This window comes from Hemitrygon akajei, chromosome 3 (genome assembly GCF_048418815.1).
Source record: "Hemitrygon akajei chromosome 3, sHemAka1.3, whole genome shotgun sequence".
NCBI classification, from domain to species: domain Eukaryota; kingdom Metazoa; phylum Chordata; class Chondrichthyes; order Myliobatiformes; family Dasyatidae; genus Hemitrygon; species Hemitrygon akajei.
The window spans coordinates 15692829-15719375 of NC_133126.1; the positions used below are offsets into that span (position 1 = coordinate 15692829).

At 43.9% G+C, this 26547-nt stretch overlaps 1 protein-coding gene across 2 annotated transcripts in view; it reads left to right on the forward strand.

The window, feature by feature from the left end:
* The window catches only part of prox2 (prospero homeobox 2), a 79924-nt gene that overhangs the window by 2345 nt on the left and 51032 nt on the right, over nt 1-26547 (forward strand). The window contains exons 2-3 of one of the 2 annotated variants that reach the window (XM_073039241.1): nt 22472-22541; nt 23233-25035. In XM_073039241.1, the coding sequence (XP_072895342.1) occupies nt 23296-25035 (1740 nt within the window). In that variant the 5' untranslated portion in view covers nt 22472-22541; nt 23233-23295. The remainder of the gene's footprint in view (nt 1-22471; nt 22542-23232; nt 25036-26547) is intronic. The other variant, XM_073039243.1, reaches the window with a different exon arrangement.

The window sequence follows — 26547 nt, forward strand, 5'->3', positions numbered from 1 at the left end:
TCACTAGCAGATGATCTGACATGGAGGCTAAATTCAAAGGCATTTTGATTTAACCCTTTATCACATAAAGTAACTCCAATCAACATTTTTACCAGCAGCACCTGTGGAGAGAGAAAAAGAATTCAGGTTTTGGGTTGAAGACCTTTTCTGATGAAAGGTCTGTAACTTTAATTCTCTTTTTCTTTTCCACAGATGCTGTCTTACCTGGTTAGTGTTTACAGAGCTTGCCGACTTTTTAAAAAATATTTTGGGTTTCCAACATCTGCTCGGTGATACTGGGTGCATACGGCCTTGCTGGCAGGATACTTGCTTATATTAACTCTCATCTGAATGAGAGTTGCTGAATCAGAGGTCACTGTCATTATTAATTGAACGTTACAGTATGCGAAATAACTATGAAGCAGCAAGCTGGTTTATTCAGAGTCAAAACCTTTTCAAATTTACTAAAACAGGGTAAGGTTGTACAACACGTTTCATCTCACTCTAGAGCGCCAGTGACCCAGGTTCATTTCCTACCGCTGTCTGTAAGGAGTTTGTACATTCTCCCTGTGGCTCAATGAGTTTCCTCCGAGTGCTCCGGTTTTCCTCCCACATTGCAAAGGCATACGAGGTAGTAGGGTAATTAGTCACGTTGGTGTAATTGGGCCGTGCAGGCACATTGGGCTTGTTACCATTGTCAAGGATAGTCACTTCTTGGCCAACAGGCAACTTTCCCTTTCATGGCTGTTTGCTAATCTTGCTTTCTAAACACAGCAGCTGCCACTTGTAAGATCACAAACTGATGGAAGCAGACTTTCAACTAACAGTTGTTTGGCTTCTGGTTGTAAAGAGAAGTCAGTCTTCAGTTCTTGAAATGTAAATGGAAAGTACTAATCACCTTGAGGTTAAAACAAGTATTGTTTAAAGACCAGCTTTGCGAACAAGCTTTGTGGATAGTAGGCATTCTGTCTGAAGTAAGGTTCTACTCACTACACCTGCTTTATTACTGCTTAAGATGCAGTATAAGACAATGGCTTGTTTACTTCAGGTTGTTTCAAATAGACAAGCTGACTCCTAAGTTCTTTGGTTCAAGGAAGCTTGCAGAACTGATGAATAATATTATTTAACACATCAATAACTGTGATGTGTTTACAGTTGGAAGGTTTTATGTGCTCGAGAAAGTTAGCTTCACAGCTCTACAGCATTAATGGTAAGTAGCTGAAGAACTGTTTCCAAAATGCTTTTAGACTGTTTGTGGTGAAAGAACATCTGAGGAAATATCATACGCATGTGAAGACACCCAAGTGGTAGAAAAAGGGTATAATTGTAGAGGCAGATCAGGCTTATTAAGAGGGGTTGAAGAACATTAAGAAGAATGATAGGAAGACCAGATGAATAGAATCCATTCCTCGTCCACATCATGGTATGTCTTTTTAGTTTATAAGAACCTTACCTGTGTTGTGGAAATCCTTTGAGTGTAAAAAATGCTTCGTGTTTTAAAAATGATTTGTAATTGGGAAATAAGTGTTTAAGATGGAAATCGCCTGAGTTTTAAACGTGTTTTAAGAATGTGTGGATTCAAACGTGTATCATTGTAAATAAATGAGCTGTGTTTTAAGCTACTTTGTTAGCTGGAAATGTCTTATCTTTGGTAAGGAAGAGGGACCCACCACTAGAGTAGTGGGTGTTGGCAAAGAAACATAGAAATCTACAGCACATTACAGGCCCTTTGACCCACAATGTTGTGCCAACCATATAACCTACTCTAGAAACTGCCTAAAATTTCCCTACCCAATAGCCCTCTATTTTTCGAAGCTCCGTGTACTTAAAAGATGTTATTGTATCCACCTCTACCACTGTCGCTGGCAGTGCATTCCACACACCCACCACTCCCTGTGTGAAAAACTTACCTCCGACATCTCCTTTGTACTTACTTCCAAACGCCTTAAAACGATGCCCTCTCGTGTTAGCCATTTCAGCCCTGGGGAAAAGCCTCTGCCGATCCACATGATCAATGCATCAAATGGCGGCTAAAACTCGCAGTGGAAAATACATAGGGAAGTAAACTAGTCTTTGAAGTTTGGTTAGTTACAGTATAATCTCCTTTTAGTGAGAGTACTCGTGGCTATTTATATCCAATAGGACTTAAGACCTTTGTATGAATTTAGAACCTTTGCAGTCAGCAAACCCAATACTATCTTACTTACCATGATATAGGTCTAAATAAATAAATAGATCCATGGTGCTCTCAATCCAATTACTCCATCCCCTGATTAATTTTTCTGTGAACAAATCCTTTCAAGTGTCCATCAAAGCCAATGTAAAAGTAAACTTATTATCAAGCTACATATCATATAGAATGTGTGGAACCATATTCTGCATTGAGATTAATTTTCTTGCAGGCTCTTTCTCACTTCACCCCTGATTCTTTGGTATCCACCTACTGAAGGGTCAGTTTTCAGTGGCCAATCAGTAGTTACGCATGACTCCAGGATGTCGGAGAAAATATGTGATCACTGATGTGTGCAGATGGTAGTGGGTTCAAGCCCAGGCATTGGAGCTGTGCAGTACTAGCACGGACTGCAGGTGCAACCAAGCTGCCATGTTGGTCTGGGAATGCCCAGTTAATAATGATCCAGTTTACTGTTCTAGAGGGTAAACAGTAAAAACAGAAATCTCGATCTGGTAGCATCGGTGTAGGCAAAAGGTGTAAGAGGTGAATCTGTGGAGTTTGTTGCTGCAGGCAGCCATGGAGGAAAAGTCATTGGGTACGTTCAAGGCAAAGATTAATAGATTCTTTATTAGTCAGGGCATGAAGGGATATGGGGAGAAGGCAGGAGATTGGGGCTGCGAGTGAAAATAGATCAGCCATGGTGAAATGGTGGAGCAGATTTGATGGCCAAATAGCCTAATTCTGCTCCTATATCTTATGGTCTTACCTTAAGTCACTGCTGTGGTTCAAGACTCTGCATCAGGATTGAGAAAGAAGAGAAATTATTTCTGGAATATTAGTAGTATGTAGAGGATGGGATTGGGGCTGGTGGGTGATGTCGAAATGGGGTGGGGATGATGGGCAGATGGAAGTGAGAGGGAGAGCGGAGTATGGGAGGTGATTGAACATAAAATGTCACAGCACAGGGACAGGCTCACAATGTCTGCGCCAAATGTGATAACAAATTAAACTAAATCTTTCCTGCCTGCACATGATTCATATCCCTCCATTTCCTGCTCATATATGAGGCAATCTAAAAGCTTATTAAATGCCATTATTGTAGCTGCTGTAATGCTGGAGGAGCTCAGCAGGTCAGGCAACATCTATGGAGAGGAATTAACAGTCGACATTTTGAGCCGAGACCCTTCATCTGGCCTGTATTTGCTTCTACCACCATCCTTGGCAGCAAGGTTCCAGTAGGCACCCACCGCTCCCCGATGTAAAAAAGCACATCACCTTTGAATGTTCCCTCTCTCATCTTAAATACATGTCCTCTCGTATTTGACATTTCTACTCTAGGCTGGTAGGTGACAGGTGGACATAACTGGACTAGTATTTAGATCTCTAGATCTGGAGATCACCACTGCAATGGGAGAATTTAAGTCAAGTCAAGTCAAGTCACTTTTATTGTCATTTCGACCATAACTGCTGGTACAGTACATAGTAAAAATAAGACAATGTTTTTCAGGACCATGGTGTTACATGACACAGTACAAAAAACTAGACTGAACTACGTAAGAAATAAAACAACACAGAGAAAGCTACACTAGACTACAGACCTACACAGGACTACATAAAGTGCACAAAAACAGTGCAGCCATTACAATAAATAATAAACAGGACAGTAGGGCAAGGTGTCAGTCCAGGCTTCGGGTATTGAGGAGTCTGATAGCTTTGGGGAAGAAACTGTTACATAGTCTGTTCGTGAGAGCCCGAATGCGTCGGAGCCTTTTCCCAAGAAGAGATTGTATGAGGGGTGCATGGGGTCCTTCATAATGCTGTTTCCTTTGTGGATGCAGCGTGTAGTGTAAATGTCTGTGATGGCGGGAAGAGAGACCCTGATGATCTTCTCAGCTGACCTCACTATCGGCTGCAGGGTCTTGTGATCCGAGATGGCGCAATTTCCGAACCAGGCAGTGATGCAGCTCTCAGTACAACCCCGGTAGAATGTGATGAGGATGGGTGATGGGAGATAGACTTTCCACAGCCTTTGCAGAAAGTAGAGACGCTGCTGGGCTTTCTTTGCTATGGAGCTGGTGTTGAGGGACCAGGTGAGATTCTCCACCAAGAAATTTGGTGCTCTTAACAATCTCTACCGAGGAGCAGTCGATGTTCAGGTAACACCAAATAATTAAAATAAAACAGACTCAATGTCATAAAATCCCATTTGGTTCACTAAGACCTTTCAAGAAAGGAAATCTGCAATATTTTTCCAAGTTTGTCTTATGATTTAACTACTCTCTGAAATGATCAAGCAAGCAGGCAGCAAATACAAGTGTCAGTAAATGCTTATTTCTTCAAACCATTAGAGAGGATCAGAATTAGGCCTTTCAGCCCATCGAGTCTGCTCTGCCATTTGATCATGACTGACATATTCCTCCATCCCCCACAACCCCATTCTTTGCCTTCTCCCTGTAAACTTTGATGCCCTTTCTATTCAAGAACGTATCAACTTCCACTTTAAATATAACCAGTGACTTGGCTTTCAGTCGTCTGTGGCAGTGAATTCCTCAGATTCACCACCATCTGACTAAAGATATTCCTCCTCATCTCTGTTCTAAAAGTACACTTTTCGATTTTGAGGCCGTGTCCTTCAATATTCAGTAGGTTTCAAATTCTCCCCATCATTCTTGTAAACTCCACCAAGTTCAGGCCCAAACTCATCAAACGCTCCTCACACGTTAACCCTTTCATTCCCAAGATCAGTCTTGTTGTGCATTTAATATTTCAATAATATTTGAGTAATCTTGTTTGGTTTAGCATTTGTGTTCATTTAAATAATTATGGGTTATATGTAAAAATATATTCATTGCATATGTTATCACATCGCCACGTGATGCGTGTGCGCCTTGCTTAAAGTAAACTCGAAGTTTGACCCACATTTTTGACTCCCGTGACTTCTTTTGAATTTGTTTAATGTTTTGAAGTTACAAAACCTAACTTTCCTCGTGAACCTCCTCTGAACCCTCTCCAATGCCAGCACATCCTGTCTGAGATACGGGGACCAGAATTGCTCACAATACTGCTCCAGTCTGACTAACGCCTTATAAAGTCGTGTGAATGAATAGTTAACTGAAAGCTCAGCAGATTCAGGCCTGGTTAACATATGGGTGGGAAACCATTCGGTAATACCCTGTGCAGTACGATTTACTTGCAAGGATCAAAAAACAAACTGGTGGAGAAACTCAAAGGGTCAGGCAGCAACAGCTGTCATCAGTTGCAGCATCTAAGTTGTGCTGACTCAGAAAACAATAGGGACAAATGGTCTGGTTCAGGGTTTTCAGAACGATTATGCATGTGTGGAGATAAATAAACTGCAGAATAAAGCAAATGGAACAAGCATCCAAAGAATGATGCACTCTAAAATAACCATTTGTAGATAAGGAAATAAGGAAATGTTTTTTTTAAAGAAGGCCTAATAGTAAGAAGTTACTGAGAGTTGAGTAATGGATTTATCTAAAGGAGTTGTGTTGCTACTAACTATGTTGATAAGGAAAACCATTGCTGGTTTGCAGAGGTGAAGAGGACAGCAGATAGATTTACCTGAGGTGTAAAACGCTCGAGTTATAATGAAAAATGCAAGAAAATTCCAGCTACGGTCTGAAGAGAAAATGGTTAAATGCAACAGACACACAAAATGCTGGAGGAACTCAGTGGGCCAGGCAGCATCTATAGTGAGGAGTAGAGTCAACATTTTGGGTTGACACTCTGCATCAGGATCCAGCATCTGCAGAATCTCGTGTTTAGGACCAAAAGCAGAAAAGGTTTTCAATGTGGTATTTTTTGTTAGAATGACTATCATACTGAGTTATATAAAATTCATCATGATCGTCACTCTATTTTAGCACCGTCCTGACTGAATGTAGGGTAGGCTGGCTAAGTGTATACACATTTGCTCTATTTCTATGCAAATACAAAGGTTAATTTTTCAACTTTTTCAGGAACCTCCTCCTTGGATACAAACAAGCTAGTAATTTGGATTTACTACACATGATTTTCAAAGCACCACAAAACAATCTACAGTGCAATGCAGCTTGAAATGACAAGTTGCAAATGGGACTTCCAAGCAGAGAATTCAAGTTCCTTACCGATGAAGAGTCTTGACCCAAAATGGCAACTGTTCATCCCCCTCCATCACCTGATCTGCTGAATTCCTGCAGCATGTTTTGTGTGTTCTGCAAGATTTTCAGCATCTGCAAAATCCTTTTTTACTAACGCTGTTAGTTCTATATGGAAACATTAAAAACAGACAATATTTTTGACATCCTATTGTTCAGCAAATACAGAAAATTGAAAGTCAAAAGAAATAATTGCAGATGCTGGAAATCTGAAATAAAACAAAACAGAAATTGATGTGCATCCAATTTCCATTTTGGAAATCTTTTTATCTTCCCTGGACAGACAATCTTCAGTCAAGGAATAACATAACCCTAGGACCCTGATATTGAATGCAACAAACACAGCAAAGCATTCATTCCTGTTTGTTCCAGAACTGGCCAGCTCTGATAACATTAACTCAATGTTTTTATTTCTCTCACAAATGCTGCCTGATCTGCTGAATATTTCCAAACTTCTCATTTATTTTAGATTTCTAGTAGTTACCATGTTCTACATCTCTGCCTCCAGCATTGTATTTTACCATTATATTTTTCTCTTTATTGCTGTCGATCGTATTTGTACTATTTATACTCTTCCAGACAGATTAACAAGAATTCATCACCTCCTCAAAGTTGGCAGCAACAGCTTTTGTTTCATTTAAGCTATCTTGGTTTCCACCATATCACAAATATGTTTCACTCCAGGGCTCTTTCTCTCTGCAATTTAAAATTTCCTTTTAGAACATAAAACATGAAGTGATACAGCACATTTGGCCCATGGTGTTGTGCTGACCTTTAAACCTACCCCAAGATCAATCCAACCCTTCCCTTCCACATAGCCCTCCATTTTTCTATCATCCGTGTGCCTGTTTAAGAGTTGCTATGTTTTGTAATTCCAAATCATTCATTTAACTAATTAAAGGGAAAAGACAGGAGTCCGAAATGAGAGTCTAACTTGCTTTTCTTTCAGGCGAGGTGCACACATCATATGATAGTGTCATGACTTATGCAATTCATGTATTTTTACATATAACCTGTAACTAATTATTTAAATGAACATGAATGCTTAAGCAAACAATATATTTACAATATTACTCAAATATTTGCCATCGGCATTCGTACGTCTCAAGAGACGATGCTGTGCATTTTTCTGATGGTGCTTAGGGTTGTAGACTCGGGGCTACTTGCCCTTCCTGGAGTGGCTGTCCAGCCCCACTCTAGAGTGACCGTCTCTTTCAGAGCGGCTGCAGGTGAAGGAGGAAGGTACTCTGGGTGATGCAGCTCTGGCTTCTTGTTGTTGAGCATGGTGATCCTTGCTATCTCAGCACACTGTACACCACTTTTGACTCTGGCTCTCCTGTTGTCTGGTCTTCAACTGTTTCCTCCCATGTGTTAAGGTCAATGCTGCCAGCTTCATGTCATACTTGCAGACATCCCTGTAGTGGAGGCATGGTCTTCCTCGTGGGCGGTGACCCTCACTCGGCTCGCCATGCAGCACGTCCTCGGTCCACCTGTTGGACATGGCCCAACCATCCGAGGCATCGGTGGTTGAGTAGTGCGTGGATGCTAGAGGTGTCAGCCTGTTGCACAGCCTCTGTGGTGGTGATTCTGTCCTGCCAGCAGATGTGCAAGATTCACCTGAGGCAGCGTAGGTGGAAGGAGTTTAGTCTCTTCTCTTGGCTGATGGATGGCGTCCAAGCCTCGCTGTTGTAGAGGAGTGTGCTGAGCAGACAGGCCTGGTGCACCCGCAGCTTGGTTTTCTTTGTCAGCTGTCTGTTGTTCCACATTCTCTTGTTCAATCTGGCCATGACAGTGCAGCTTTGGCAATCCTGCTGTTCACCTCTGCTTCGAGGGACAGGGAGCTGGGGCTGGTCTACCCAAAGGAGTCGACTACATCAAGAGAGCAGCCATCAATGGTGATGTTTGGTGGAGATTCTGCGCCCTGGGCCATGATGTTTGTCTTCTCCAGACTCATGGTTAACACCCAAACTCCTTGCAGGCATGGGCGAAGTGGTTAATCAGTTGTTGGAGTCTGCCTTCAGTGTGTGACGTCAATGCTGGATCATCTCGCAGATGAGGGCTGTCCTAACTTTGGTCCTAGGGTGCAAGCGAGCGATGTTGAACAGCTTGCCATCAGCTCTTGTGCAAAGGTAGGTGCCTTCAGTGCGGTCTGCAAAAGCACAGTGAAGGAGTATGAAGAAGATTCCAAAGGGGGTCAGTGCCAGGACACAACCTTGTTTCACTCCGCTGCTCACTGGAAAGGCATCAGAAGTTGCTCCATTGAAGCAGATGGTGCTGTGCATGTCCTCATGGAAAGACGATATGATGCTGTGCAGTCTTGGGGCGGGGTGGTGGTGGCAGCCAACCTTTAGCAGGTGTTTGAAGAGTCTGCTTCCGCTGACGAGGTCGAACGCCTTGTCAGATCAATAAAAGCTGTGCATAGTGGCTTCTGCTGCTCTCAGGATTTCTCCTGCAGCCGGCGCAGTGAGAAGATCACATCCACTGTAGAGTTGCCTGCTCTGAACCTGCACTGGGACTCTGGGTAGACTCTGGATACAAGCCTCTGAAGTTGTGCCAAGATGACGTGGGCAGACACTTTCCCCAAAATATTGAGGAGAGAGATGCCACGGTAGTTGGTGTAATGACCACGGTCAACAGTGTGACAATGTTGGCATCGCGCACGTCTTGGGGGATGTTGCCTTCGTCCCAGCAAAGTCACAGAAACTCGCGTAGATGATGCAGCAAGGCAGGCTTCCCGCTCGTTGAGACTTCATGGGTAATTCCATCTTGCCCTGGGGCTTTCCCACTGGCGAGACAGTCAATGGCTTTGCTGAGCCCCTCCAGAGATGGCAATACATAAAGCTCTTCCATGACTGGCGAGTCGGCCAGTGCCTCCAGCACAGCATCGGTCACCACGGTCCAGGTTGCAAACAGCTCCAGGTAGTGTCCTACTCAACATTCAAGCTGCTTGCTCTGGTCCATGAACACTACCCCATTTTTCGACTTCAGTGTCTTGGTGGCTGAATAGCCTGTTGCTGATCTGATGCTGTCAAACATCCCTCTTGCGTTCCTGCTGTCGGCAGCTGATCGGATTTTGCTCCCCAAGTTCAGCCAGCAGTTGTTTGCACAACATTGGGCAGTTTGCTGCACCTTGTTTCCAGAAGCTCTGAGGGTGTCGTGTAGGTGATTTGCTTGTAGGCCAACCGGGCTTTTCTCTTGGCCTCAGTCACCTGCTCCATTGCTTCCCAGTGCGCTTCGTACCAGTCTGTGTTCTTGTGCGCTGTCATGGCTGAGCTGTAAATTGCATCATGAAATTGTGACTTCTTAGAGTCAATAGAGGTAGAGTCACCAGAATTGTTCTTCACTGCAGCTTCAAAGGCGTCTGCGAACTGCTGTGCTCTGCCAGAGTTTGCTGTACAGCAGGTGTTGATGCAAGATTGGCCCTTCATCTTGGAATGATGGAGCCTCTATGGCATTAGCCCCAAAACAAGTGAGTGGTCTGTGTCGGAGTCTGCACTGTGGTAACTATGAGTGCCAAGGACACTGTTCAGGTACCTGCACCTAGTGATGATGAGGTTGGGCTGATGCCAGTGGTGGAACCATGGATGTCTCCAGAAGACCTTGTGCCATTCCTTACACTGAAAATACGTGTTGCTGATGCACAGTCCATGATGGCAGCATAGCTCCAGCACTCTCTGCCTACTCTCGTTCATCTTGCTGATGCCACGACGGTCAAGGCAAGAAGCCCATGCTTTGTGGTCAGCTCCAAACCCAGCACTGAAGCCTCCCAGCAGGTACGATGCTTCACTGTTGGGATTCTGGATATTGTGTCGTCCAGAGCCTTGTAGAGCTGGTCTTTGGCCTGTGGTAAAGAACAACACATTAAGGCATCGATGCTTAGGAAGTTTATGGGGCTGCAAGGCAGCAATAAGCAAAGAGCAAGGCTATTTTCTGTTCTACCTGTTGGTGTTCCATGGTGGTAATGATGGAGTTCTTCACTGCAAAATCTACACGATACTGCCTTGGGTCTTCATGAGGGAGACCCTGCCAGAAGGTGGTGTAATTGGACCCTCTGATGGAACTGTTATCAGCCAACCAGCTCTCCTGGAGGCAGGCAATGCTGATGTTTGGCCCAGTGAGCTCCCTGTCAATGACTGCCGTTTTGTGGGCATTGTTGATCTGCTGGAGGTCATCAGTCAGTTCGGGACACATGGTCCGGATGCTCCAACTTGAGAGGTGAAGAGCTGGCGTTGTCTTAATTTTAATCCTTCCACCCGGTGCGGACTCACAGCTTGCTTGTCGAATGAACTAGAGGTGGGCAGTAGCTGTCCGGTGAGATGCAATGATCTCTCCCGCTGTCAGAAGTGGCCCCTGGCGCTCGTTTCCTACGCCAATCGGGTGAGCTTATAACCGGTAAATGCCGCTTCTCATGTTGCGCCAGTATCTTATGACATCGATGGAGTGACCTCTCCATAGTGCCATGGGCCTGGGTGAGGGGATATGGAGGTCTTGGCCTGCTCTGATGTCAAGACCACCTCTCTGCATTGCTGGCAGAGTCCAACAGAAAGGAAGAACCAGTGCAGTTGGTGCCAGCCCTGCTGCAGAAATTGCCAGCAGGTGATGTAGTAAGCCATTCTTCCACTTAGGACTCCACTCCGGATTTTCTGTAGGAGTTTACTCCCTTTTCCAAGGTACGCACAAGGCAGTGCAACTCAAATACTACTGAAGTATGTTACGAACCCCGTAACTGGGTCACTTACCAGCAAAGATAGAGAGGTCCGTTGAAGTCTGATGGTACTATTTTTAAAAGTTTTTATTTATAAAGGGGCACAAAAGTAAGGTTAATACAAACATTCAGAAAATATACGTCGTCAATACTCAATCTAAAGCGCGGGTATAGTAATAATCATCAATAAGAAGTAGCTCTATCGTTTTGTCCAGGGGTAAAAAGATTGTCCGATGGAAATATAAAAGTCTCTCAAGTTCATGCAGGCTTTAGCCTTCGGGGACCGCTGGGTTTTCACTGGTTGGAGAGAGAGAGATTTGTGAGAAGAGAAACTTGCCCGGGTCTTTGGATGAGGCCGATCCGATGTGTCGGGGGAGTTTGTTCCCCGTTGTTAATTACAGAAACTCGTTTCTGTGGTATCAGCCACCAGCTCCCAAGCCTGGGTACCGAACACACGTGGCTTCCTTCAAATGGCTGCCCGCTATACGGGATCGCTAGCGTCTCTTCTGGTGTGTCTGAGGGGCCGTCTCTACAGCCCCTCTTTTTATCTGGACTCACAGGGTCTCAGATGTCAATCAGGTTGGGATGATGCAATCTCTCTCCGTAGCCCAGCCCACGTTGCCCTGAGAGCTGGCACGTAGTATAGGATCGCAATCCACAAAGGTGTCTCCAGGAAACAATGGCCAAATCCGTTGCTTTGTCTTGCTGAGGGCAGGGCACATTCCAAAACCTGGAGGATTCTCTCTCATTTCCTGGGTCCAAGACCTGAATTAATAGCGATCTTGCGATTCTCAAGAAGGAGGGGGCTGGGATCATAACACCTCCCCTCTTAAAAAACGTTTTTACCAGCGGTTAAAACGGAGTGGTACAGAGTCTTACAGGATTTTAGAATCTAACACAATACAAAAGCTTTTCTTTTAACTACAGAGCCATACAGTTATACATTTAATTCAGCATCTAAACAGTTAACGATTACAGTGTCCCTTCCTTTACTAGCTTAACATTTTGTACCTTACTAAAGTCTTATAGCATCAGACTTCAACTTAATAACCACCGATATTTTTCTTTTTTTTTTACAAATCTAACGAGTTGTGATCCCTGACGGGGAGCCAGGCAGGCTTCCAAGGGGTTTGTCTTTATTATTCACATGCCTTGCTGAAATCCCGTACAACCGGCTGGGCTATTTAAAAATGGCGCCCTTCATTAACCGTCGTTTCTTTTCCGGTGAGTTCCTACAGGTGGAACTCAGGTAGTTTAGCGAGGTAAACTCCCACCCGCCTCGTTCATAGGGGTTATTTTATCAACACCGTGTCCCAAACTTAAACCATCTTCTGAATTTCCACCCCATTCTTTAATTTTACGCAAGTTGCTAGTTTTCTCTTCAGGACCCTTCAGGCTATTAGTTTTGAATTCGAACTCTTTGTTCAAGCAGCATTTCAGATTCTGCCTCGTCACACCCCATTCTGGAATAACAATAGGGTGGGGGGCCCCGGCATGTCCTGGCTTAATCTGTAAGCAATCTGCAGGGTTTAAAATTTCTTCATTCGATTTGGGAACTACAAATTTTCCGTTTCCTTCAATAATCATATTTATCTTCCCATTTTCGAGTTCTGCTTTAAGTTTCACCACACCTTCGAGCTCAGACCCCGGGGAACTTCCACCTCCCCCTCTTACCAAGGTTAACCCTTTCTTCACTGAACCCAGTCTATCTGACCCAAAAGGACAGCTGTCTCGTCCAGCTGAATCAAATACCTCAGACTTTTTCTGAGCTCCGTGACTAGGTTCAGGACCACGTGCATCCCCACCTTGGACACACTCAAATGGGACATTGACCTCTTCCAGGCTTTCAATACCCGTACCTTTTTCAAATTCCAAATTCCCTTGCTCCTCCCAGCTACTCTCTGGGCAACTCCCTTCCGGAGTAAACTCAACCCTGCGGGCTGAAACAACCTCATCTGCCAACCCAGCAGACCTCTCCAAGGTAATGGCATCCTTTTCATCTAGGACTGCCCTCATCTCATTATCGGGAACACCTTTAGAAGCTTCAACTTTGTCAAACAGTTCTGCCAAACCAGACAGATCATCCGTGTCCAACCCTGGATCTTTTAACAGCTTTATCTGTTTCTCATCTTTATTTCCTACCTCTAAGACCTTTCTCCTCACTAAGGGCAGATCTATCTCCTCTCCCTTACCCCCTTTCACTTTACTACTCTTTGTTTTACCACCCTCTAAACCCTCGTGGTACAGGGTCGGTAAAGACGTCTCGGCCAAATCAAAACTGGCCAGATTTAAACTGCTCTCGGTCTCAGCTGCCGCTCTCGACAGGCTGCGAGTGACCGCGCACGCGGGATAGCTCTTGGACGCTAGGGGCGGGGCCTCAACATGCACCGGTCGGCAGGTCATCGTCATGGCTGACCAAACCTTACCCCCGGCTAAATCGTTCCCAAGAAGGACGTCCACGTCAGTTCTCGGGAATTCTGATGGCACCCCTATTTCAACTGATCCATACACCAGCTCACAATCCATAATGACCTTATGTAAGGACACCATTTCTATCCTTTTATTTATCCCCTCCACCGCTATCATGCCCATTTTTTGACTACCTTTGAGTACCTTACGGCGGATCAACGATAGCTCAGCCCCTGTATCTCTCCAGATTCTTACGGGAATTGGTGGGTCCCCCTCCCTCAAAGACACGGTTCCGTGTGACAGACAAATCTCAGACCCTTCTCGTACTCTGTCTACCCGGGGCTCTCTTGTTGATTTACTGATTACCACTGCACACCCGATAGGGACTGCTGCTTTCCCTTTTTCTGGCTCCTTCTTCGGAGCAAAGCACCGAGACGCAACATGCCCGCTCTTCCCACAATTAAAACAGGTCAAGCCCGGAAATCTCTGGCCTCCTGGCCTTTCCCCCTCAACCTTACCACTAGCTCCCGGTGGGACCTCTGCCTCAGCTGGCGGACTTTCTCGATTGTTCCCACGGTCTCTCGGGGTACTTTTATTCGAGGAAAACTTTGTCTTGTGGGTTAGGGCATATTCATCTACGAACCTAGCAAATTCTGAGATGGACTTATTCGGCTTCTCATTCAAATACATCCGGATCTCCTCTGGAACACAACCTTTAAATTCCTCAATCAAAAATAACTCCCTGAGACGCCCATGATCCTCGCCCACTGTTTCTGCGGTGCACCAACGGTCCAAGAGCACCCCCTTCTCATGGGCAAACTCGGTATACTCGGTATGTGCGGTTGGGAGACTGTAGGTCTGACACGGTGGTCAGCAGCACAGGAGCGCCGCAGGGAACCGTACTCTCTCCGGTCCTGTTCACCCTGTACACATCGGACTTCCAATATAACTCGGAGTCCTGCCATGTGCAGAAGTTCACTGATGACACGGCCATAGTGGGGTGTGTCAGGAATGGACAGGAGGAGGAGTATAGGAAACTGATACAGGACTTTGTGATATGGTGCAACTCAAACTACCTGCGTCTCAATATCACCAAGACCAAGGAGATGGTGGTGGACTTTAGGAGATCTAGGCCTCATATGGAGCCAGTGATCATTAATGGAGAATGTGTGGAGCAGGTTAAGACCTACAAGTATCTGGGAGTACAGTTAGACGAGAAGCTAGACTGGACTGCCAACACAGATGCCTTGTGCAGGAAGGCACAGAGTCGACTGTACTTCCTTAGAAGGTTGGCGTCATTCAATGTCTGTAGTGAGATGCTGAAGATGTTCTATAGGTCAGTTGTGGAGAGCGCCCTCTTCTTTGTGGTGGCGTGTTGGGGAGGAAGCATTAAGAAGAGGGACGCCTCACGTCTTAATAAGCTGGTAAGGAAGGCGGGCTCTGTCGTGGGCAAAGTACTGGAGAGTTTAACATCGGTAGCTGAGCGAAGGGCGCTGAGTAGGCTACGGTCAATTATGGAAAACTCTGAACATCCTCTACATAGCACCATCCAGAGACAGAGAAGCAGTTTCAGCGACAGGTTACTATCGATGCAATGCTCCTCAGACAGGATGAAGAGGTCAATACTCCCCAATGCCATTAGGCTTTACAACTCAACCGCCAGGACTTAAGAACTTTTTAAAAGCTATTATTAATGCTTTTTGAGATAGTGATTTAGATGCATATCATATTTTTTACTGAGTTAAGTATTGTATGTAATTAGTTTTGCTACAACAAGTGTATCGGACATTGGAAAAAAAAAAGTTGAATTTCCCCATGGGGATGAATAAAGTATCTATCTATCTATCTATCTATCTATCTATCTATCTATCTATCTATCTATCTATCTATCTATCTATCTATACGTCTGATTCCACCCTTTCCGTAAATTTCTGAACCTTTGTCTATATGCTTCAGGTACTAGTTCGTAACCCCGGAGAATGGCCGCCTTTACTTGGTCATAATTCTCTTCCCCTTCAGTGGACAACGCCGCATATTCCCGCTGTGCCTTCCCTCTTAACACACTTTGTAACAACGCCACCCACTGTGCTTTGGGCCACTTCTGATTCACTGCCACCTTTTCAAAAAGCAAGAAATAACTATCAACATCCGTCTCCTCGAACGGGGGTACCAGCCTTCACGCCCGACTAACATCAAACCGCTCCTCTCTGTCCGACCCCGGACTTCGTGGCTCTTGCCTTAACTTCTCCATCTCCAAGGCATGTTTTCTCTCTCTCTCTCTGCCTCCCTCTCCTTCTCGGCCCTTTCCTTCTCCTTCTCAGCTCTTTCCTTCTCCTTCTCAGCTGCATCCAGCTCCTTTAGCTGAAGTTCATGCTTTCTTTGCTTCTCGGCTGCTTCCAGCTCCCTCTCTTTCTCAGCTGCTTCCAGCTCTTTTACCTTAAGTTCATGTTCCCACCTTAATTTCTCCAACTCTAACTGATCCGTCCCACTAGCTGGTTCCTTTTCAGGGATATTTTCCAATACCTCAGCTGTAAACACCTTCTTCCCAATGTAATACTGAGTTATGGCCCTTCACACCTCATGCTTTTTCATTGACAACCTCATCTCTGTGAGGCTTAACCCCTTCGCCAAATTTACCAAGTCTAATTTGGTGGCCGCCTCTAGCGCCCCCAGAGTCGGGTTTCTCATAAATTCCTCCACGTCCATCTTTGCTGGTTTCCCGTCTGGCTACCCGCGTACCAGATCCAAGTTTTGACTTACAATCCCGATTCACTGGCCTCCCAATTTGGTGTCAAATCCTGAGACGAGAACCCCAAGTTGTTACGAACCCCGTAACTGGGTCACTTACCAGCAAAGATAGAGAGGTCCGTTGAAGTCTGATGGTACTATTTTTAAAAGTTTTTATTTATAAAGGGGCACAAAAGTAAGGTTAATACAAACATTCAGAAAATATACGTCGTCAATACTCAATCTAAAGCGCGGGTATAGTAATCATCAATAAGAAGTAGCTCTATCGTTTTGTCCAGGGGTAAAAAGATTGTCCGATGGAAATATAAAAGTCTCTCAAGTTCATGCAGGCTTTAGCCTTCGGGGACCGCTGGGTTTTCACTGGTTGGAGAGAGAGAGATTTGTGAGAAGAGAAACTTGCCCGGGTCTTTGGATGAGGCCGATCCGATGTGTCGGGGGAGTTTGTTCCCCGTTGTTAATTACAGAAACTCGTTTCTGTGGTATCAGCCACCAGCTCCCAAGCCTGGGTACCGAACACACGTGGCTTCCTTCAAATGGCTGCCCGCTATACTGGATCGCTAGCGTCTCTTCTGGTGTGTCTGAGGGGCCGTCTCTACAGCCCCTCTTTTTATCTGGACTCACGGGGTCTCAGATGTCAATCAGGTTGGGATGATGCAATCTCTCTCCGTAGCCCAGCCCACGTTGCCCTGAGAGCTGGCACGTAGTATAGGATCGCAATCCACAAAGGTGTCTCCAAGAAACAATGGCCAAATCCGTTGCTTTGTCTTGCTGAGGGCAGGGCACATTCCAAAACCTGGAGGATTCTCTCTCATTTCCTGGGTCCAAGACCTAAATTAATAGCGATCTTGCGATTCTCAAGAAGGAGGGGGCTGGGATCATAACAAATACTAAATACACAACATCCCTAATGTATCTTCTACCACCAACCAGACTGGCCGTTCCATGCACCCACCACTCTCAGTGTAAAGAAAAACAAACCTCTGACATACCCCCTATACTTTATTCCAATTGCCTTAAAATTATGCCCTCTCGTATTAGCCATTTCCACCCTGGAAAAGAGCCTCTGGCCATCCACTCGGTTTCCTCTTAGTTTTCCTGTTCTGCTGAAAGGTCATTGACCCGAAATGCTAACTCTTTCCGCTAATTTCTAGTATTTTCTGTTAGATGTCAGATGTAATTGGAGCAGTTCTTTGAAAGGCCATTTGTCGGGATGGCTGTATTTCAGAAAATCATAGATCAGTTTGTCCTGAAGATTGATAAAAGACTTGGGACAGCAGATTACTGCAGGAAAATATGAATCATTCAAGTGTGGAGCTGGGTGTAGTTATGGGTTAATGTTCCCTCTGAGGTGTGCACATGTGCGTGCACACACTTCTTTTGCTACTAGCACACAAAGGAATTCAAACAGCGCACTAAAGGTTGTCACCCTCTTCCCTGTTGGTATGTTAAGTATATTTCATGATTGTACACAATTACATTTCCTTTTCTGGTTTCTGATGCAGACAGTGTTGACAACGTGGAGTTTGCGATGATTTGTCTGCAGATTTTAGAACTGGCTTATTTATCCTGTTTCTATTGAAGAAATTATTGATTCGCTATGTTGAATTCCAAAGAAGCAAAGGGCGTGAAGCAGAAAAGATCTGCTAGTTCATTTAAAGCGGAATGCCTTAATGAAACAGTAGAAACTGCTACACCAAAAGTACATGAGGTCAGGAACGTGCAGCTACGAGAAGTATTTATGTACGATACAGAAACTGGTGCTACTTGCGTGTATTGTCACGATGCAAAAGTTGCTGGAGAATTTGCATGTGGGAAGACTGGAGTTATATCTGGAAACTTGACTTTTTGAGGTGTCATTCAGCAAGCAAATCTCATTTGGAGAGTGAGCAATAAGACTCATTGATGCGTATTATTGAACTTTTTTAAAATGAGTAACAAACTGGTTTATTATCCTTAGAATAGCTTCAGGTTTACTTCCACTTAAAAAATTCAGTGCACACATGTTGCTGTCACTGGGCAAAAAGTAGGATAGCACAAGATTTTTTGCTTACACTAGTCATTATAAATTAGAGGGAACATTGGCTGTGGCAAGTTTTCTATTTCACTGTCATCTTCTCTCATTAGGTGGGGTTGACAATGACTTGTTTCCATTCCCACTGTGAACTTCCTGAGACAGACCTTGTGACTTTTGGGGGCAGATGTTTGGTAGAGTAGATCAGGAGGTGGTACGCATCTTCTGCTGTTTACGCTGGCTTTTTGTAATGGACTCTGAGATCTCAGTGCCAACCCATTCCAAAAACTCAGAGTCATATAGCACTACAGTACAGAAACAGGCCCTTCTGGCTGTCTGGTCTGTGCTAGACTATCATTCTGTCTAGTCCCAGTGACATGCACCTGATACACGTACATGCACCTAGAGCAGTTTTCCACTTTGTCCATCATGGGCCAGTGATTCCCAGGAATCAGTGAGGACTTGAGAACATTATTGAACCTTTATCTCTGTTCAGCTGTTGATGTGAAGACTTGACAGAGCCTGGGGTAGATTGTCTATTGAGCGACTCTGGTATTGAGCATGCTACTGACATGGCTTGTTCATTGGGCATGACTCAGCTTCAACATTGGAGATGTAGGCCTGGGCAAGGTTTAACATTGGTTTGTTTTTTCTACTAGTAGTTTCGGAAGATTTTGTGGAGACAGAATTGGAGCTACTTATTTGGGTTTGAGGTGTCTGCAGCAGGTGGTTCATATCTCAGGAGCTCAGGGGTCAGCAGTAGACCAGGCTCTGAGCTCTTAACCAAACAATTCTTCAATTGACTAAAGGCTGTGATCATCATTGAAGGCAACGGTTAATTTTATCGTCAGAGTTGCACTGTGGCTGCCAAGATATGGGAAATTGCTTCACATTTTCCATTGGATCATTCTGGATGTTTACTATTTTCTAAATGGGAAAGAGGTTCAGAAATTTGAGATGCGAAAGATGCGAGTCCTAGTTCAGGATTCTCTCAAGATTAACTTACAGGGTGCATCAGCAGTAAAGGAAGGCAATTGCAATTAGTATTCATTTCAAAAGGATGAGAATATAAATGCAGGAATGAATGCTGAGGCTTTATAAGGTATTGGTCAGGTCACATTTGGAGTACTGTGAGCAGTTTTGGGCCCCTTATCTAAGAAAGATTAGAGAGGATCTAGAGGAAGTTAATGAGAATTATCCTGGGAATTAAAGGGTTAACGTGTGATGAGTGTTAGATGCCTCTGGGCCTGTACTCACTGGAGTTCAGAAGAATGAGAGGGGTCTCATTGCAACATAGCGGATATTGAAATGCCTAGATAAAATGGACATAAGGAGGATGCTTTCAATAGTGGGTGAGTCTAGGACCATTGGGCCACAAATATTAAGGAGAGGAGGCAGGAGAATAGGATTATGATGTAAAATTAGATGCCATGATCAAATGATTAAGCAGACTGGATGGGCTGAACCGTCTGCTCCTATGCCTTATGGTCTTTACTGTCGGAATCGGTGTTGCGTAATGGGGCAGATTGGTAGAAGACCTTTGCTTTTCAAACACTTAGTGCAAGGCCAATTCTCTGGCTAAAACTAGTGAACAAGACAATGGTGACTTAGAGATTGAACTCAAAGTAGGTTTTCACCAGTATCATCTGTGTACTGGAGGAAACTTGGTGATGTAGATTGCACAGTTATCATTTGTTTTAGACACTACTTGCACTCTGGAGGGAAGCTTATTGGAGGTAAGATTTAGCAGTGAAAAAAATATTGGGACAATGAGTGAGTTTGACTTAATACCAGACTCTACTAAAAGTGGCCCTGTTACCAATGAGGATGGAAATGTTCTGGGAACTTCATTTTCAAGTCAACTGCTTAATTGTCCACTGCCAATCACAACTGGAGCTTAGATCTGATCAATTTGCTATGAGATCACTTAGCGCCAACTATTGCATGCTGTTTTTGTGGAGTAAGCCTGCTATTTCTGAGCATGATTGTGATTAATATTTGAAGTGTAATTTGTGGCTTGCATGCTGAGAGATACTTGCCCCTTTGAAGAGAACTGAAGGGTGCAAGTATTATATCCAGGAAATTGTATTCTGTGAGACTATCACCCATAAATAAACTATTTTCAATTTGTGCATTCCTTTGGCTTGTCTAAAATGACATTCAGGGTAAGTTTAATTGGCACCACATCACAATAAAGCTGAGGAATTCACTGAGGACTTTTGTCTACTGAACAGTACACATTCGATAAACAGGGTATGTTAGCTGAGAGTAAGATGAGCCTCAAGCATTTATATTGAAATCAGTGGAAAATGCATTTTAAACAGCTGCACATTAGGATGAGTTTTGAACAAGAGGGCTGTGGGTGGTTAAGTTTGTAATCTTCTGTCTATCAAAGCAAAAGAAATACAGTAATTTCGCATTCAAGGAAAAGGACAAGGATTTCCTGTACCTAGCACACTTTATGTACAGTACATACAATCAGTCAATATATATCAGTTAATCTCATGTATTTATATTTATTGTGTTTTTATGGTGTTCTTTATGCTTGTTGTGTGTTTGATACTGCATCAGATCTGGAGCAACAATCATTTTGTTCTCCTTTACACTCGTGTACAGAAGAATGACAATAAACAATTTGACTCACTTATGACACTTGCTTGATGAGTGTCACTAAGTCAAGCACAAGCATCTTAATGGCATCAGGATCAATTTGGTAGAAGGTTGCACTTGGCAAACAAGAAATTGACATTGAAGAGGAGTTAGAAAAGCTGTTATAAAGTGGGTTGAAAATGAAATCTGCACTAGTGTGGCAATTCGAGGGGAATTAAACTCCTTTTTGTTTGTACTGTTGACCATAGCAAAGAATTCTGGGGCACAGCATTGTTTGGTTCCATTGCATTACATCATAACCAGGTCCTGCAGAAAGTGCTGAGTGGAGCTTCCTCTACAAAAAGTGTGATTAGAGGGGCTACTATCCATTGGCCAAGTATTGCTCTCTTTCTGAGATAGAAGAATTCCAGAGTTCATCAGTTGAACACACACAGCCAGGGATTACATGCTCAAAAGGGAAACTGATTCTCTGCTGAACCAAGGACCACATGCTCATTAATCCTCTCCTGTCCTGTTTGCAAGCCTGCTTTCTTCTTTTACTATAGTTGTAATATTCTATCATTTGGCATGGCACCTAAATTTATAAAATTCCTTTTCCCTTATTTAAGACCAGAAGACAAAGGAGTAGAATTAGGCCATTCACCCCTTCGAGTTTGTTCCACCTTTCCATCGTGGTAGGTTTACCATTCCTGTCAACCCCTTTTTCCCACCTTCTCCCCATAACTGTTGTCAGCCTGACTATCAACCTCTGCTTTATGTATACCCAGTGATACCCCTGTATACCCCTGGCTGCATCACCATCTGGTACCTGGTTTGCAGGGGGGGCGAGGGTGGGGGTGGGGGAATACTGCACAGGATCGGAGTGAGCTGCGGAGATTTGTAAAATTAGTCAGCTCCATCATGGGCACTGGCCTCCATAGTATCCAGGACGTTTTCAAGGAGTGGTCCCTCAGAAAAGTGATGTCCATCTTTAAGGACACCCATCACCCAGGACACACCCTCTTCTCATTGTTGCCATGAGGAAGGAGATATAGAAGCCTGAAGGCAGACACTCAATGATTCAGGAATATCTTCTATCCCTCTGCCATCCAATTTCTGAATGGACATTGAACCCATGAACTTTACCTCACAAATGAGAAAACCTGCAGATGCTGCAAATCCGGGCAACACACACAAAATGCTGGAGGAACTCAGCAGGCCAGGCAGCATCTATGGAAAAGAGTACAAATGTTGACTGTACTCTGTTCCTAGATGCTGCCTGGCCTGCCGAGTTCCTCCAGCAATTTGTGTGCAAAACTACCTCACAACTTAGTTTGTTTCCTTTTTTATTTGCGCTACTTACTTAATTTAACACTTACATTTATATAAAAGTATATACACACTGTGTTTTTTTTCTACATTACTATTTACTGCTGCTGCAAAGTTAACAAATTTCACATCGTATGCTGGTGATATTAAACCTCATTCTGACTTGGCCTGTGTATTTTTAATTGGCTTCTCCTGTGTAAACTCAAGACCTTTTTTTGCAAAATTTACCACAAGGTTCCAGAGCTAGAAATCAAAGGAATTGAATTTCACCAGCAGAATTATTATACAGTTGTTCATTGTAAACAACTGAGATGACAATTTCTATCAGCTGATTTTCATTTTGTATAATGAATATAATGGTGTCTATACAGGTACGGAATAATCCACAAGGAGAATACGGAACAGGAAAAGCCACAGCAGGAAGAAAGGTTGCAGATTAATGTAAGATTAGTGTACAAAGTTCAAAGAAATTTTATTGTTAAAGTATGTTCATGTCACCAGAAACTACCCTGAGACTCATTTCTTGCAGGCATTCACAGTAGAATGAGAAATATAATAGAATCAATGAAAAACAAATAATAATAAATAAATGATAGATAAATAAGTAAGGGAATAAATATTAAGTACTGAGAACATGAGTTATAGAATCCTTAAAAGTGAGTCCATAAGTTGTGGAATCAATTTAGTGTTGAGGTGAGTGAAGTTAACTACCCTGGTTCAGGGAGCCTGATGGTTGAAGGGTAATAACTGTTCCTGACCCTAGTGGTGTGGGACCTAAGGCTCCTGTACTCCTGCTTGTATTAGTGAAAACAGATGTTTGAAGGTGGCCATGGACTCTGAGACCTGTAGGGCCTGTTTCTGTATCTCTCCATGCCTCTGACTCTTAATAAAAGTGAGGACTGAAGTGATGACCTGGTAGAATTCTTTAAGATTGGATAGGCATAGTTCAATTGCAAGAGTGTTCAAAATCTTCATGTTGGCTACTAACATTCCAACAAGAAATTCAGGAAGAAGACTGGGTGTGACCTCAGTTCAGACTTGTTAGCTTGAATAGTCTTGATATTTGTGAGGTAGTTGATGTAAATGAAAAATACATTCTCTAAGAAAATAACTTTCTTTTTAAACTATTCAGGTCTCCTGGTCTTCCTCTTCCTGACTTTGAAAGGATGTATCAATAGCGCTTGAATCTGTGGCAATGCAGGAATACCACAGTTCATCTCTCCTGTCCTTGAAGCCTGTACAAAGAAGCTTCAACTTGCAAGTCAGAACTCCCTTTAATCATTGCGTCCCTAGGCAAGGTGGAGAACCCTCAGCTTATGCAATGAACCCCAACGTACCCGAACAGAATTCAAGCAATTCCAACAATGGCTACGTGGAGGGAAGTCAGACAAATCCACTTCGTGCGCACCTGAAAAGGAACACCTTTGAAGATCCAACGTCATCCTACTCCAGCAGGGATATTATTTCGCAGTTCCTGGAGAAATCCTCCAAGAAGAAGAACTCAACCAGTCATGAGCTAATCTTCTCTGCAAAGAACCTGTCCCGCTCCACTGTCAACTCATTTCAAGAGGAGAGCAACAGTAACTTCTCGAAAGATGGCGGGCAGGATCCTGGCTCGTCTTTCGCTCAGCATCACTCAACAAACCCGGGTGAAGGGGATCGATTGTTCAACGAACATTTACAAGCAAAGAGGGCGAGAGTAGAGAACATCATCCGAGGGATGAACAGTTCTCCGAGTGACAGCCTTCACCACAGTGAACTCGAGAGGGAGGGGGGTCAAAGGCAAGGAAGTCTGAACCTGTGCAAAGAGAACAAACGGAAGCAGAGGCTCCCACAGCAGCAGCAGCAACAGCAGGGGGAGGATCCCAGGAAGAGCCCTGGACTAGTTTCGTCCCTGAAGAGGCTTAGGAGAGAGGAGTGCCATAGGCTGAAGCAGCAGCTCCAGGAAATGCAGGGAAGGCTTCATGAACTTCAGGAAAAGTTCTTCCAGGTATACGATACCAGTGAATCAGAGCATGAGGACCAAGAGGACACATCTGACTCCTGTTTCCATTTGGCTAGTACTGAGTACGGAGAAAATACCATGGAAAAGTATCACAGCGACCTTCCAGACATGGACCAGAGTCCCTGTATTGACCACATTCAGACAATTAGCCACGAGAAAGAAACAGGAAAGGAAGCAAGTAAGCATTGTGATGTGGACAAAAAATTCAACCGTTGTAACAATTATGGTTTCTCTTTAGTGGAGAGTGGATATCTCGCAGAATCTCTGAAATATGAGCTGACCAATGCGGTGGCTCACATCGTAGACTCGGCCGTACAGTTGTTCTCTGTAACACCTTCCCCCACTTCTTCTCAGTCATTCCAAAGCTTGCCGGTCTCCAGATCCAAGAGCACCCCACAAAATGGTAATACAAACCTGAGGATGCCGAGCCATGACTTCCAGTGTCCCCCAGATCCAGTGATGCATCAGTACTTCGACAACTGTCAAAACCCGTGTACCATCCAAGCTCACGATCAGACGGAAGCAATACCACTGGTGGTGAGAAAGTCACCCCAAGACCAATCTAATCTAGTTGGTCCAATTATTAAACAGGGCTGTCAAATGCCACATAACAAACCACCATTAACATTGGTCCTGGACCCCCAGATGTCTCTGACTGAATTGCCTGACCCCATTTTGAGATACAACATGCAGAATTGCATGGGACATACCTTCACTGTAACTGCAAAAGACAATGTTGCTTCTAAGCCAACTTGCCTTTCATGGGACACTGTCAAACTGAGGTCAAAGGTTACCTCGCACCACACAGCCCATCAGTTGTATCCAGGTTTCCTGCAAAAGCCGCCAGAGAATCTCAATCTTTCTCACATAAAGTCTGAATGTGGGGAGCTGCGATCCATGGTGGACGTCACTCCATACTCATCGGCAAATGTATCCTTTCTAAATGTTGTCTTGTGAAGTTACAGAACGTTAGAATAATCTTGCATGTGTTAGACATAGTTGGAATTTCACTCCATGCATGCAAACTTCACCACCATCACAGGTAGATAGGGACATAAAGAGAGATTTTAATACATTAGCCTGCATCAATCAGGGTGCTGAGTACAGGAGTTAGGATATTATGCTTAAGTTGTATAAGACATTAGTGAAGCTGAATTTAGAATATTGTGTGCTATTCAGACATTTACTTACAGGAAAGTGATCAGTAAGCTTGAAAGAGTGCAGAGAACATATACAGGGCGGGTTTTCAGAACTTGAGTTACAGGGAAAGGTTGAATGGGTTTGCACTTTATTCCCTGGAGTGCAGGAGGATGCAGGGAGATCTTATAGAGATATACAAAATGATGTGGGGTACAGATAGGGTAAATATAAGCAAGTAGTTCTCCTCTCAACCTGGGTGAGACTCGAACTAAAGGTCATAGGTTGATGGTGAAAGATGAAATATTTAAGGGGAATCTGAAGGGAAACCTTCACTCAGAGGATGTTGCGAATGTGGTACAAGCCTCCAGCAGATGTGGTAGATATGTGTTCAATTGTAACATTTAAGAGGAGTTTGGACAGGTACATGGATGGGTGGAGTTTGGAGCGATATGGAGATATGGTCCCGGTGCAGTAAGATGGGCATAAAATTGGGTTAGCATGGAGTAGATGGGCAGAAGTGCTTTAGTACTCTATGACTCTCTTGTGATTACTTCTTACGGTGCGAAGGAATCCCATTATCTTTTCCTCTGGCTTCCCATCTTCTCAGAATGATTTTGATACTTCAGTAATACTATTGCCTCACAAACTACAACCAAATGCATTAAGGAACGCACACAAAACGCTGGTGGAATACAACAGGCCAGGCAGCATCTATAGGAAGAAGTACAGTTGACTTTTCGGGCCGAGACCCTTCATCAGGACACAAATGCATTAGTTTTCCAGAAACTAATTTCAATTACATTATGTATAACTGTGATAATCAGTACACCAGCCTAATAAATTCAGTCTTGGGTATCAGACTTAGATGACATGACCTGGTCAATTCTGATATTTCTTGCAGTGATATGCAGAACCCAGGTCAAAATACATGACTATTAAAATAAAAATAAAAGCAGCTATTTTTACGCAGCATCTTGCATTGAAGCTTCAGACAATGCTTTGGCCACAAAATGTATCATACCACTGCATGCATTTATAAATCCTGAGGAGCTGTAGCCAATACCACTTATATGATGTCAAGTAGCAGATATTGGGGTGAAGGGACTGAGGCACTGTGGTTATCTTACCATGTGGATAAGCCAGATGGCTTGACACTTGCATCTAATGAGTGAGTTTGAAAAGAATATTTTGATAAATGTTACAACTGAATATTTTGTATAGGAAAGAAGGCAATGGCCTTTTATAGATTGGAACAGGCCTGACTCAAAATGACTATTTGATTAGGACAATCCTACTCTTGAG